The sequence below is a fragment of the Medicago sativa genome, chromosome 3, assembly GCF_051527215.1.
Source record: "Medicago sativa cultivar Bolivia chromosome 3, Bolivia_mono, whole genome shotgun sequence".
Taxonomy (NCBI): Eukaryota; Viridiplantae; Streptophyta; class Magnoliopsida; order Fabales; family Fabaceae; genus Medicago; species Medicago sativa.
In genome coordinates this window covers 33139591-33154455 of record NC_140751.1, presented here as the reverse complement: position 1 = coordinate 33154455, position 14865 = coordinate 33139591, and the positions used below count along the sequence as shown (strand labels likewise).

The 14865-nt window shown below is 31.3% G+C and overlaps 1 protein-coding gene across 1 annotated transcript; it reads left to right on the top strand.

Moving 5' to 3' along the window:
• Positions 1 to 4543: 4543 nt before the first annotated feature.
• Positions 4544 to 7204, top strand: LOC146937238 (myb-related protein 306-like). Its single transcript, XM_085751639.1, has 3 exons — positions 4544 to 4790; positions 5136 to 5265; positions 5855 to 7204. The coding sequence occupies exons 1-3, from the start codon at positions 4655 to 4657 to the stop codon at positions 6519 to 6521; spliced, it is 933 nt and encodes a 310-aa protein (XP_085607765.1). The 5' UTR covers positions 4544 to 4654; the 3' UTR covers positions 6522 to 7204.
• The last annotated feature ends 7661 nt before the right edge of the window (positions 7205 to 14865 follow it).

The following is a 14865-nucleotide window of genomic DNA, read 5'->3' as shown; positions in this document are numbered from 1 at the left end:
AAATCTATATGGAACAACCTGAAAAATTTTGCGATAAATGGACAAGAAAACAAGCTATGTAAGTTAGATAATTCTTTGTGAGGTTTAAAAATAAAACTCTTAAGGAATGACATGAAAAATTTGACATTCTAATGTTATCGAATGAGTATAAAGTGAATGAAAGTGACAAATAATATTTGCACGATCATATGTCTCTATGAAGACGACTTGCTCATATTTGATTTAAAGATTCATGTTATGAATTATGTGAAATCATTGTTTATCAACAACATTGATAAGAAAGACCTAGACAAAGTTGAAGTAATTCTTGGTTTCAAGATTACTAGATCAGAAAAGAGAACTTTTTTGATAAATCTCACAAAGTTGAGAAGATCTTAAGGAAATATTATTATTTCGCCGTAAACTTGCAATCATATATTATGATCCAAATGTAAGAACACTTGAGATGGAGTTAGAAAACAGAATATGTGAGCATCATTGACAGTACTTAGGTATGTCACTGAATGTATTAGATCCGACATTGCCGATGTCGTGAAACTCTTGTGCAAGTTTACTAGTAGACGGATGAGAAGCATTGGCATGCTATAGAAAGAGTCATGAGGTGCCTTAAGAAAACAATGATTCTAAGATTACTTCACTTGGAGTAACATATTGTACATGAATGGTACAAGATACAAAATAGAACATCCTTCAGATGAGTCTTAAAGCGACTAGTGATTGTACATTGAGCATCACTAGAGGAGTTGTTTGTTAAAACAAATGATATTGACTCAGTCCACTATGAAATGAATCTGAGATGAGAACACTAGAGAAAACTAGTGAAGAAGCAAGTTGATAAGATGCTTGCTAGTTGAAATCCCTTAGTGGATAAAACCGTTTCCAGAAGTGTTAATTCATTGTGATAGTCTGCAGCTATTACAAAAATTGAGAATCGTTAGAGACGATAATTAAGGCATGAACACATAAAGGATTAGAGAGCTAGCTACTCTCAAAAGGAACGGTTAAAGTAGATCATGTACGTACTGATAACGAATTAGTCAATCCTTTGACGAAAGGAATTACTAAAAAGAAAGTCCTAAACACATCCAATAGGATGAGACTAATGCCCAAAGGTCACAAGTGATGGTAACCCGACCTACATGACTGGAGATCCCAAGAAATAGGTTCAATGGGTAATAACAAGTCACAAGTGATAGAACATGCTATGATAAAAGTAAGAAAGCATGATTCCTGCAGCGATAGAAGGATGAGATAATAGAAACTCTTAATGAGATCTATACTCTATTTGGAGTGGAGTACATAGCTACAGGAGTACTCTTGATAGACTCACCTATACGAATGTGGAACTAAGGGCCGGTTCCTATGGGATTCGGGGCAGAATACCTAGAGCATTCGTTAAAACCGGGATACACGTGCAAGGCCATAAACGCACGGGCTTTTAGAATACACCTTATGAAAAGGTTTGTGTGTGGGTTCTATGTCTGAGATAGAGTTCAATGCTGTAAGCAACTCTTGTTAATCAGAATTTTACTCGCTATGCAAAGGTTCAAGTTGTAGGCGACACCTTTGTTTACTAGCAAATCTTATGGAGACGTTTTTGACGTTACTTATGAAACCATTTTTTTAAATTCAAGTGGGGGATTGTTGGAACATGTGTGGAAATTGAGTTAAAAAGACTAAACACAAATTCCCATGTTGGGTAGAACTAATGTTGTGTGAATTGAAAAAAGTGGAAGTCCCACATCAGATGGAACACACACATTAGTAGTGTTTATATAGTGGGGGTGTACCTCTAATTAATGGGGGTACATAAGCACTAGAGAAAAATATATATATTGATATATATTTTATTATTTGGAAATGATAAATTAAATAATTAATTTAATCATTATTAGAAAGTGCTTTCTTAGTCCCCAAGTTTTGCTAAAATATTTTTGTACTAAATATAATATATTTTGGTACTCAATTGAGATATTTTTGTACTAGATCTAATATGTGAATTACTTAATAACAAAGTAATGTATTACTTGTTCCCAAAGTTTCTCACTTATTAGTTGTGAATTTTTTCTATAAATAGAGAGCTCACACAGTACATTCCACACACCGAAAAGAATTTCATTGAGTTGTCGGGAATTCTTTTCTTCTCTTCTCCCTCCGACTTGTGTTAACAAGTTTCTTCTGCTTCTACTCCTTTCTGTCCCTTTCGGTTTCAAATAGAGCGGTTGCGTACCGTATCGAGTGGCTTCGATCAATCGATTGAACCATATTTTAAGAGTGTTCTTAAGACCATAGTCCCTTTTCGGTTTAATGTCCCTTCGGAATTAAGAGTGGTCTTAAGTTCATAGTCCCTTCGGAATATAGAGTACTATTAAGATCATAGTCCCTTTTCGTAATACTAATGTCCCGTCGGAATTAAGAATGATCTTAACAGTATATAAATTATTTCAATAATTTTCTATTTAATGAGAAATGGTAGTATCACCATATTTGAGTGGTCGTAGTGCCATATTGATGTTTTAGAGAAGTTAAAGTTAGAATGGTGGTAACACCATATTTGAGTGGTCTCAGCACCATAATAGAATGGTAATATTACCATATTAATTTGAGTGGTTTCAATATTAAAGAGTGGTCTTAGAACCATATTTGAGGGTGTAATTCTCGAACGATTTTCTACAGTGCAGTAGTTAATCGAACAGTTGTAGCTGGGCTTGTTTTATCCTGGAGGCGGCGTGGTTGATAGTCTACCTTGCACAACTTTGGGTAGTGCCACGAAACGTCTTAAAGAGAGCGACCTGGTCGTGACTCAACCTAGTAACAACTTCGGTAGATAACAGAATTTGGAACTCCAAATTTAACAGTTTGGAAATCCAAAAACAACATAAATTTTGTCAGAAAAAAATATAGAAATTGAGTTGAAAAGGAAGTTACTTTTAACTAGGAGGTCGATGATTTGAAAAAAGAAAATGATGTTTTAAAAACTACTCAATCCGTTCTACTTACTACTTAGCAACTGTAACTCTCAAAATATGAATATGCTTTTAATGAGTTTCTCTCTAATGGTATAGAAAGATACAATCATATGGTAGAAATTGTTGTAATAAAACATTATCAATAAGAATGCGCACTGTATTTCGAAAGAAAAATGAAATTGGTGACTCTGTATTCATACTACGTGAGCAAAACGAGAAAGTGACAGAATAATAAAATTTATTTTTTTTTGTCCCTTCCCTTCAATTTCTTTCTACGTGTTTCCACTGTTCATAACTTCATATATTAAATGCCGTAAGCATTTATGTGTAACGTGTTTATTGACAAAAATGGACACATAGCCGACTTTAGCAAGGAACAAGAGTAAATGCTTTTTCTGTCCGTTTTGACTCATTTTCTTTTACTATTAGCTACCTCATTCTTTCATTAAGTGATTTAAAGGAACTATTTTCTTGTTTTAATTTAGGGTCTTGCTAACAAGTGCCCTAAGGACATTGTTTAAGGAATCCAAAAAAAGAAACTATGTCTTGAAAATACAAGTCAAACACTTTTTAAAGTCATAACCGTATAATTTCCAATTCAAAAATTGATACTTTTAAATGCTTAAACAATGCCCGTAGGGCACTTGTTAGCATTTTCCTTTAATTTATATATAATATAATATAATAAAAAGTTTAGATAATTTAAATCTCAAAATTCATAGTTTAAAAAACACAGGACAAATATTTGTCATTGAAAAATATAAAACAAAATACTAGACAAATTTTTATCAATCATAAATATTAATAAAACTCGGGATAAATATTTGTAACAGGTACATAAAAGAATACAAGACAATGTCGATGCCTCTTTTTTTATATCCGGTAATAAAGTAGGCATAGACATGTGTATTCGCAATTCAGAAGGAAACCACGTTCGTTCCAAGACCATGTGGCTTTCACCACTTTGTCCAGTTGACATTGGAGAAGCTTTGGGACTTTATCATGCAATTCGGTGGATCAATGAACTTCAGCTCACAAATGTTGATTTTGAGGTAGATTCGAAAACAGTAGCTGATTATTTTAACAAAGGCAGAGGAGATAGCACCGATTTTGGATCCATTATGGATAAAAGTATCCAGTTTTGTAACACCTTTTTAACAAACTCTCGTGTCGAGTTTATTAGGAGGCAAGCAAATGAGGTTGCTCATGAGTTAGCTAAGGCAGCCACATTATTACCTAGCTTCCACATCTTTGATGAAATTCCAACATGTATTACTGATTTAATTTTTAATGAAATGATATAAGTTATTTTCCAAAAAAAAAAGACAAGTATTTATCATAGAAATATTTCTTTTCTATTAATTGCTAGGGACTAAAAAATGTGATTTTATTTTGTAGGGACTAAAAACAAAACTGTCAATATTTACAGGGACTAAAAACTTAATTAACCCTATTTTTTTTGGGAAGAGAAGCTAACAAAAAGAAAAGAAATACTTCTATTATATTCTTCTATTAATTTTATTTTTCTTTTCCTTTTGTCTATATATACACGTGCCTAATGAAACAGACAAAGCAACCCCAGTTGCAGAAACTTGTCTATGTATATGTTAGGAATAAAGAGAGCGTAGAGTCTCATTCTTAGAGCTTACAATTAAGAGAAAACTAGTTAGCTATACATTCAAGTAATGATGGTGAGACCACCTTGCTGTGAGAAAATTGGGGTTAAGAAAGGACCTTGGACTCCAGAGGAGGATATAATTTTGGTATCATACATTCAAGAACATGGACCTGGAAATTGGAGATCAGTTCCCACCACTACAGGTTAAAACAATTCATTATCATATAGATATTTTGTTCATTTTTTCATATAAAAATATTTTATTCGTAAGAAATGTCTATGAAACTCTGAATCCAAGAAATAGCTTCAGCTTTGTCTGAAGCTACTTCTTCGATTTTCAAATATTTATATTAAGATTATAATATTAGACAACAATTTAAAACTATGACATATGCTTATAGCTTCTACTCTACCGTGGTTTCAAATATAGGCTAAATTGTTATCGATCTATGGCCATATACAAATGTTGTACTTGTGTGGTTCTTATTTTTCTGTATTTAGTTTATGTTTTTGATTTTGTAGGCTATTTATTGATTTTTCTTTTTCAGGTTTGATAAGATGCAGTAAAAGTTGCAGACTTAGATGGACTAATTATCTTAGACCAGGTATCAAAAGAGGTAATTTCAATGATCATGAAGAAAAAATGATAATCCACCTTCAAGCGCTTTTAGGAAATAGGTACTACCTAATCTCATCTTTTATTTCACCTTCTCTTCTATTTCCAGATTCTTTTGCAATACTTTTTATTCTAAAATTTTTCAATTTTGGTGAGAAACTTAAAATTTGTTCTTGAAATGTTTAGTTCTATAAACCAGCCAATTTGTCTTATAAATTCTTGAAGCTATTTTTCTTGAGAAGTAGCATTTTCCAAACAAAAATTTGACTTTTTATTTCCCAAATTTTACACATGAATTAAGTCGGTGATAATTGCAAACTCTACCGTCCTTCCAGGAAAATTGTTGAATCTGAATTATAGCTCGATCTAACAATTGATATTTGACTACTAAGATCGTCAGTTTTGGATATTGTTGCGGTATAACATTCATAAATATTCCCTCAAAAATAAAAAACATTCATAAATATTAAAAGTTCTTCGATGAAAATTAAATATGGTATGAAGATATGCTTATAAGTAAAGACACTTCTCACCTTACAATATCCAAAACAATAGATAGATCCCCACCATTTTTTCCCATAATGAATTTAAAGAAAAAATGAATTAGTTTTTTTTTTGCTTTAATTAATTTTCTGACATGAATTTATGTAGATGGGCTGCCATAGCTTCCTATCTTCCAGAAAGAACAGACAATGACATCAAAAACTATTGGAATACACATTTGAGGAAAAAGCTTAAGAAGATTAACCAAACAGGTGATGATAATGAAATAGAAGAAAACACTACTCCTCAAGTTAAAGGTCAATGGGAGAGAAGACTTCAAACAGATATCCATATGGCAAAACAAGCTTTGTGTGAGGCACTTTCTCTTGACAAACCAACACCTATTTTAGCTGAAAATCAAACTTCCCCTTATGCATCAAACACTGAAAACATAGCTAGATTACTCGAAAAGTGGATGAAAAAACCCGAAAATTCGGATGACACAACAAATTCAAGAAACTCCTTTATGGTAGTTACAGGATCTAGTTCTAGTGAAGGAGGACAGAATACTATAGCATGCAAACAAAAAGATCAAGCATTTGATTCTTTGTTGAGTTTTAATTCCTTAAATTCTGATTGTTCTCAATCTGTGTCGGTTGAAGAAAAAAATTACTTGGCAATGGATTCTTGCTTCTTTCAATATGAAAGTAAGCCAAATCAGGAAACTCAAGTCCCTCTGTTTATGGAGAATTGGCCTTTTGATGATGAGGCTGCTCAGTGCAATGAAGATCTAATGAATGTTTCAATGGAGGAAAATACAGCAGGGTTGTTTTAGTAAATAGCTCAATATATATATATATATATATATATATATATATATATATATATATATATATATATATATATATATATATAGACACACACAGTTCTGTTACAAATAATTCTGATACAAAATACAAAATATAAGTAAAAGTGAGTCCAAAACATTTTGACATATATACACCAAAATTTAAACCAAATACATGAATTTTGGATGACCATTTTTACTTATATTTTGTATGATTTATATTGGAGTTTCGATTATGCTGCAAAGTTTTATATTGAGATAAAATGAAGAAAATGCAGCTGGTACGGTTGAAATTTGGAGTTACCATACGGTTGTGGTGACCTCAAAGTTCTTTATATTATATTGTAGCTGCAATTAATGTTTTTTAGTGGTAGTTGAAAAATTGAATTACATACCGATAAAAACATTGAAACAAAAAATTGAAATATATCTCAAATTTTGTTGCTGTTATGAATAATATTATTATGATGTGGATGTCCATATTCCTTAAGGCTCTCTATGTTCCTTAACTCCTATGAATGAATGCCTATATTCAATGTTAGTGGCTCTTAGTCTATGGCTCTTCATGTACTTGTAACTTACCACATTTGTATCCTATAAATAGGACTTATATTTCAATGTAAAGAACACACTTGTGAAGAGAATAATTGAAAAGTTTTCATCTTCATCTTCTTCTTCTTCTTATTCTTCTTCTTTGATTTTGTGCTTTTAGTTTATTTTATAACACGTTATCAGCACGAAACGTTGAGCAACTGAGATTCAAAATTTCGGAGCATACAAGATTGTGCAAAAGAGGTAATCAGTAAATTTTATAATTATGCAACAATGAAAATATTGCTCTGGATACAAATTGCTATTGTACTTCATTGCCTCTTGCAATATTTCTAATGATGGTTATTTTGTTAGTGTTGTTTCATATTCTCTAGTATTTTGTTTCTAATGAATGTTGCCTCTTGCATCTTTTCTAAAAACTCATTCGTATTTTGTTGGCCCATTTTCACTGAGTATCGATGAAACTTAAGTGAAAAAGACATAATGTTTACATGTGTTCCAAAACGATTTATTTATTTATTTTAGAGAAAAACGATTTATTAGATAGCTTTGCTTTTATGGTGTTATTAGTTCATTTATAATGATTATTCGATGGCATGTTTGTTATACTATGCCGTAGTTAGTTTCTCGTGTATTTTTGTTAAATTCCAGAAGAATTCAACAATGAATCATCCGTGAGGGATAGTTCAAACAATGAAGATATTTTACGATATAATTCTCGAAGAACTATTTTTCCTTTTAATATTAAAGCATCCATGAATGCTCAAAGAACATATATATATATATATATATATATATATATATATATATATATATATATGTTTTCATTGATTAAAGTAGGCCCGACCCTAAGGGGGTGCAAACAGCTCAACAGAGCTGGGCCTCCCTCAGCCATGGGCCTCAAAAAAATTTTAATACCCACTAGTACTACTGCCCTCCAATTTTTTTTTAATACCCCCAGCCATTTTCTGTCCCCTTGTTTTAGCCTTTTAGGCCTATTAGAATTAGGCCCTCTTGCTTTTGGTGTTAGGTGGGGGTTCCTCATATATACGGTAGTCATTTTCACCTTTGGGTGTACCGCATATATACGGCACCTTATATTTATCTTTTAAAAAATATAAATAGAACATTGCTCTTTTAAAAAAAATACGTTTTGATTATATCACTGGCCTCTTTTCATTCCCAGAGTCGAGCCTCCGAATTCTTAGGGACGGCTCTGGATTTAAGATATAGTTCCAAAAGAGCGAATAATTTAATATCAAGCATTCGTAAAAGATTGCAAAATAAAAAAATTGTGATTTTCCTTTGTTATCCTCGATAGAGATTTGTGGTGAGTTCTTGAAGAACTAGATCTTTGTTGACATTATAATTCCTAAAAGAAGTTCTTGAAGAATTAGATCTTTGTTAACATCTACTGAATTTATATTTTTAATAAGTTTTGTTGAATTTTATTTTGTTAACAAATTAGCATGTTTGATATTATTGATAATTTTTTTGAATAATTTAACATCGAGCATCCCTGAAGGATTGCGCAAAAGAATTGTTCTTGGTTATTATGAAGATCATGTGTAATATAATTCCTGAAGAACTAAATATATATGAAGATAAAAAGAATTGTCCCTGAAGGATTGCTAACAATCAAATTTTTATCATTGTTTATGAAGGTTTGAGATATATATAGTTCTTGAAGAACTAAATATTTAACATCAAGCTTCCTTGAAGGATAACAAAAATCACGATCTTCCTTGGCGTTAATAGATTTATGGTTGAAAATAAGATCTATTTTATCTTTGTATTATTTAAAAATAAAAAAAGGATTGAAGAGTTACACATTGAGAATGTAATGTAGTTCTCGAAGAACTAATTTGTTATTTTATGGATCCCTGAAGGACCGCTCAAATAAAGAATTTTCTTGATCATTATTATGAAGATTTGGAATATAGTTCGTGAAGAACTAAATCATCCTTGAAGGATTGCAAAATTGTGATTTATGCCTTTTGAATATGCTCCTTAAGTAGCAAAATTGGGAAAATAATATCAAGAATATTTTAAAAGATAAATCACATTTGTGATTGAACATAAGAGTAGTCATTGATTGAAATAATGAAGTCTCGTCTGATAAATTAAACCTTATTTTTAGATTGAATGATCCATACTATTTGTTTCGTATAATGGATGTTGTGTTTATGGTAAATGATATAGTAGAGATTTTCATCCATCTAGCCATTGAACATATGAAGATAGTAAAATTCTATTATTATGATTTATGATTATGAACTTTACTATCTATGAGTTTCCACAAGGCATAAAAATTAGAGGTAATGTCATCTCTTTACACATTCGATACTTATAATTTGTGCTCCTCATTGTTTTTTTAGTAGAATGTTCAACATAATTGCTTTGCTAATGAAATTGTAATTATGGTGGTTGTGAATGTGATGTTGTTACTTCTTTTGAAAAGATTAAGTTTAAGAATATATTGTTTTGAATTGGGAATCTCAAAAGATCTATAAATAAATTTTGTATTTTTGATTCCTTCTAAAAATTAAAAATATATCTATGTTATTTTGACTCAAAATAACATAGACATATTTTTATTTTGAGGTCTCAAGCAAGAATTGCTCTTGGTACTTTGCCTCACTAAGGACCACATTAATTATATGTATATTTTGTTGGATTTTGGTTATGAATGAAAGATGTTTTTCGTAAAAGATCAAAAATGAGGTTATAATTATTAAAGGCTCCAGAAGAGCAAATATATTGTCTTTTGTGAAACTAGTTTTAGTATTACATTTGACACTATAAAAAATATTGAAGGCTCCAGAAGAGTAAATATATTGTTACATGAAAGAATATAGTTACACGTTAAAAATGTATTATACTAATCTAAGTGTCATAATAATTTATTATGTTTCATGGACATCCTCCTAAGTGAATATCATATTAAAATAATAAATGAAGGATAGGTTGAATATCTCTATATTATGAGACAATTTTTTTTGGATAAATGAGTAGCGAAAAAGTTACATGTTTTTTTTTTCATCTATTTTGACTACACATATTATTAGTGCAATGGAAGCATGTATTACTGTAAACCAGAAGTTTACAAATTATATTAAATTTTTCGTTGGCAAGATCGGTTGGGTTATCTAGGTTTTATTTTGATGCGGAAACTAGTTTAAAAAAATGGATATATATTGAAGAGCTGGAAGATTCTTCAATCTAGTAACTATCGTGTGTTACTAGCTTCCAGAGAAAGTTGACAATTTAAAATAATGAGTCTCTCACTTGTGAGATTATTATGTCAACAATTTGACTAAGAGTTTATTTTCTGAACTTTTCAGAAAGCATTTGATAAGTATCATTCATTAGTTGAAATTAACATTGAACAACTGGTAGCATATGCTCATAAAATTGGACTTGAAGATTCATTCTTTAGACGTCTAAAATCAATTGTATGATTGATACTTACGAGGCCATACCTTATAAACTCTAGTTCGGCTATAAGACCATGTCTTATAAACTCTATTTTGGGAATCAATAATCTTGTATGTTGAGATATTGATCTGTATCAAGCCAACACACTACTATATATAAGTCTCTCCCTAATCTATCATTGGTTTTAGGTTAATAACCTAATATTTCTCATTCAAGTGGATTTTGGATATGTTGTGTATATCACAATTGCTCCAATATAATGCATTAAGATAAATCTTGAAAGAATATTGGGAAAATATATTTGATATATATGAATCTCCATCTATCATTAATTGTGTTGAGCCAACTTATTTACAGCCCAGTAGGCTGATTATCAATTGGTGGATTAGTTTTTCCAATATTAGGGGGAGATAATAAGCAGCTGAAAAATGTGAACCTGAAGTTCAAATAAATTATTTGAAAAGAAATATTATTGTCTCGTCTTGATCCTCAATATATAACTCATTTGCAAAGGTAAATAAAACAAATATCAGCTGCTAATGCTCCAAATGAAATAGATGTCCTTGTCGGATAAACTAATATGCAAATGAGTCTCATCCGTGCCTGTAACATGGTAGATGAATCGGTTCCATATATAAAAGGTCTCGAATTAGAAAATGAGCTTAAACGAATGATAACCCAAACGAGGATATAGAAACTCTAAAAGAGTTTTCTGACATAATTGATTTTTCAGTTTCAGAAGAACAAATCAAGTACCTGAAACTTATGAAATATGAATAAATTATGTCATGAATGAAAGATCTCAATGGAATGAGATGGAACCGAAGTAAAGTCAACGTCGACGTGTTTTTCGATATAATATAGCGCTATATGTGATAAGTAATAATGAGGATCATGATTTAAAGTCTATTAAAGTTGTAGATAATGAAAATATTTACAAATGGAAAGAGTCAATTCCAGTGAATTCAAACTCGTTTCATAAAGCAGAATTTGTTTGGACTTGTAGTCCGCACACTTGAAGGTGTGAAGTTAAATGGATATATATGATTTTTCGCGTGAAAAGAGAATTATAATGGTAAAATACATACATACATATATATATATATATATATATATATATATATATATATATAGTTTGATATGTTCACCTGAAGTGAATTGGTGATTGTCTACCATTTATTTTTAAGAGACATATATTCTTTAGACACATTTCACATGAAATGAATTCGAGAACTTTTTCATACTTGATTAAGTTCAGTAGCACATGAAAGGCTCAAATTATATGAAAGATGTGCTACAATATATTTGTATGGCTCACTTGATAGTGATATATGAAACTCCCTGAAGGATTTCATTTGCATAATACATACTATCAAAATAATTGAAAAGATGACATCAATTGTCCATTTTAAGGATTTGGAAATGAATTCGTTATAATTGATTTTATGATAATAGCATAAAATATTATTAGAAATCCTGAAGAGATTCTAAAATTTGTTATTATATAAATGTTGATATTGACAAATCTAATTGATTATGTACTAGAATGATTGTGATGTAACTTGATTTTTGTCAATACAGATATTGCAGCAAAGTCAAACATACAATTTGTACCTTAGAGAAAGAAAAATATCACCCAATTGTTTGAAAACGCCAACACCACATCAAGGAAGTGGAGAATGCTCTTTATTAAAGATTATGATTTTATACATGCAAGAAACTTGCTAAAAGGAGGTTCTTTCAACAACTCAATATGAAGATATCGCACGAGCTGCTAAATTTGAGAAGAGTATGGAGATAGATCATATCTTTCTACAGAGTCACCATCAAGTAAATATTTTGAGTAACTAATATAAAAGATTATTTAAACTTCTCCGTTCTGTTTATGAGGTGGAGACAAAAATGTCTTCTGCACTCTTTTTCCCTTAACCATGGTTTTATCCCACTGGGTTTTCTAGTAAGGTTTTTAACGAGGCAGATTATGACACAAAAGGATGTTGTACTTTTCCTTCACTAGAATTTTTTTCCCATCAGTATTTTCTCTAGTAAGGTTTTAATGAAGCATATCCTTCATGGACATCCAAGGGCGAGTGTTATGAATAATATTATTATGATGTGGATGTCCATATTCCCTAAGGCTCTCTATGTTTCTTAACTCCTATGAATGAATGCCTATATTCAATGTTAGTGGCACTTAGTCTATGGCTCTTCATGTATTTGTAACGTACCACATTTGTATCCTATAAATAAATAGGACTTATATTTCAATGTAAAGAACAAACTTGTGAAGAGAATAATAGGAAAGTTTTCATCTTCATCTTCATCTTCTTCTTCTTTGATTTTGTGCTTTTAGTTTATTTTATAACAGTTGCGAAGTACTATAAACTTCAAAAAAATTCTGTAATTCAGTTCTTCTTGTTTTACGTGATAAAGATCTTCCATAGAAGTATGGAACTACACTTTTAACCAGAAATGTGTATGTGTGTGTCTAGAAGACACCTTTTATGAAGGTGTCTTTTAGCAAAGTTATAACTAAAAACTGGAAATCACACCTTGAGGTGTGAATTGCTAAAAGACACCTTCATGGGTGGCTTCTAGCAAAACCCATATATATATATATATATATATATATATATATATATATATATATATATATATATAGGGGTTTGCTAGGATACACCCACTAGTTTTTATTAAGGTGTGTTTTAGCAAAGATATAACTAAAAAGTTGTTAAATACACCTTAAGGTGAATGTTGCTAAAACACACCTTCTAAAAAATAAGTGGGTGTATGTTAGCAACTCTTATAGGCATTTGCTAGGATACACCCACTTATTTTTTAGAAGGTGTGTTTTAGCAAGTTATAACTAAAAAGTAGTTAAATACACCTTAAGGTGTAGCTTGCTAAAACACTCCCACATAAAAACTAGTGGGTGTGTTCTAGCAAATCCCATATATATATATATATATATATATATATATATATATATATATATATATATATAATATATATATATATATATATATATATATAAGACTGCAAATTTATACCCACCTAAAAATACTAAATAATAAATTTGCAACCTAACTAAACATTCTTAACTATGAAACGGACATAAGAAAGTGAATCATATCCTGCGATAGCTTTTCTTTCCAAACTTATGCGTTCGTGTTATTGTATTCAACGATTGCTTTTTCTTTCTCTCCCAGGGTTTCTGCCGCAGCTTTGTGAGAGTTTTGGTGTCGATCAGATTGAACCTTCCTCAATCTTGATCGTTTCTGCGTTTGTGTTTGTTCCCCATCTTTTTTTATCTGTCTGTTTTCCGATGCGTCATGGATGACTTTCTAATCTAAATTGGTGGTTAAAGACAATGGTTATAAGAATGGTCTGTGGCTGTTTGCGATTCTCTATTCACCCATCACCATATCGATAATCTTTGCCATCGTGTTATTTGGTTTGACTTTCTCAACCTATTCGTTGTTGTCCTTTGTGAATTTTCTTTCATTCCATTGTTGTGTTTGTCTCCTCACCGTATGTTTTTTGCTAGTTTCTCCACCCTTTTGTTTTTATTTGCTGCAATGTATTATGCCTCCCCCTTTCTTTGGTTTTGATTGCCACTTGCCATAAACCGATAATTGCTTTGCTTACTTGATGATTTGGTTTATATGGGAATGGTATGGCTAGCTTAATGTAGGTTTGAAAAGTGTTATTTTGTCGGTCTTTTGTTTGCTGCCAGCTTAGTTATACCAGTTCTAAGTGCACAAGTCATTGTCAATAATGAGTGTTATATGTTGGAACTGTCGGGGTTTGGCTAGCCAAAGTATGGTTCCTAATCTTAAGTTTTTAGTCCAGACCTATAAACCGAATGCAATAATTGTAATATCCCACTCGTTAGTATTGGAATAGTACCAGTCAAACGTGTCAGAGGACAAATGTTCATGGAAAGTAAGTATAACAGGGAATGTTTTTCAAACGACATCAATTAAGCACGAGTTAAGTATCAGTGTCGGTATAAACACGATCAAGAAGAAGGGTAAAATGGTAAAAAGCCACAAGGGGCTATTTAAGGCCACAAGGGCCATTTTTCCTTCATTTTACAAACTCTTTCTCTCTCTAGGTTTTGAGAAATGGAATTCTCTCCTCCCTCTCTCTACGTTTCGCCCTCCCTCTCTTCTCCAACCCTTCCTAAAGATTGATCCAACCTTGATTCAAGTTAAGCAATGTTCCCTCATGATATCATAAGCATATGGAAGCTTGGTTCTAGTTTGATTTCACTCTTTTCATCACAAGGGCAAGATTGAAGAAGTTAGGGTTTGAATGGATTGAAGTGAAGGTGATGCTT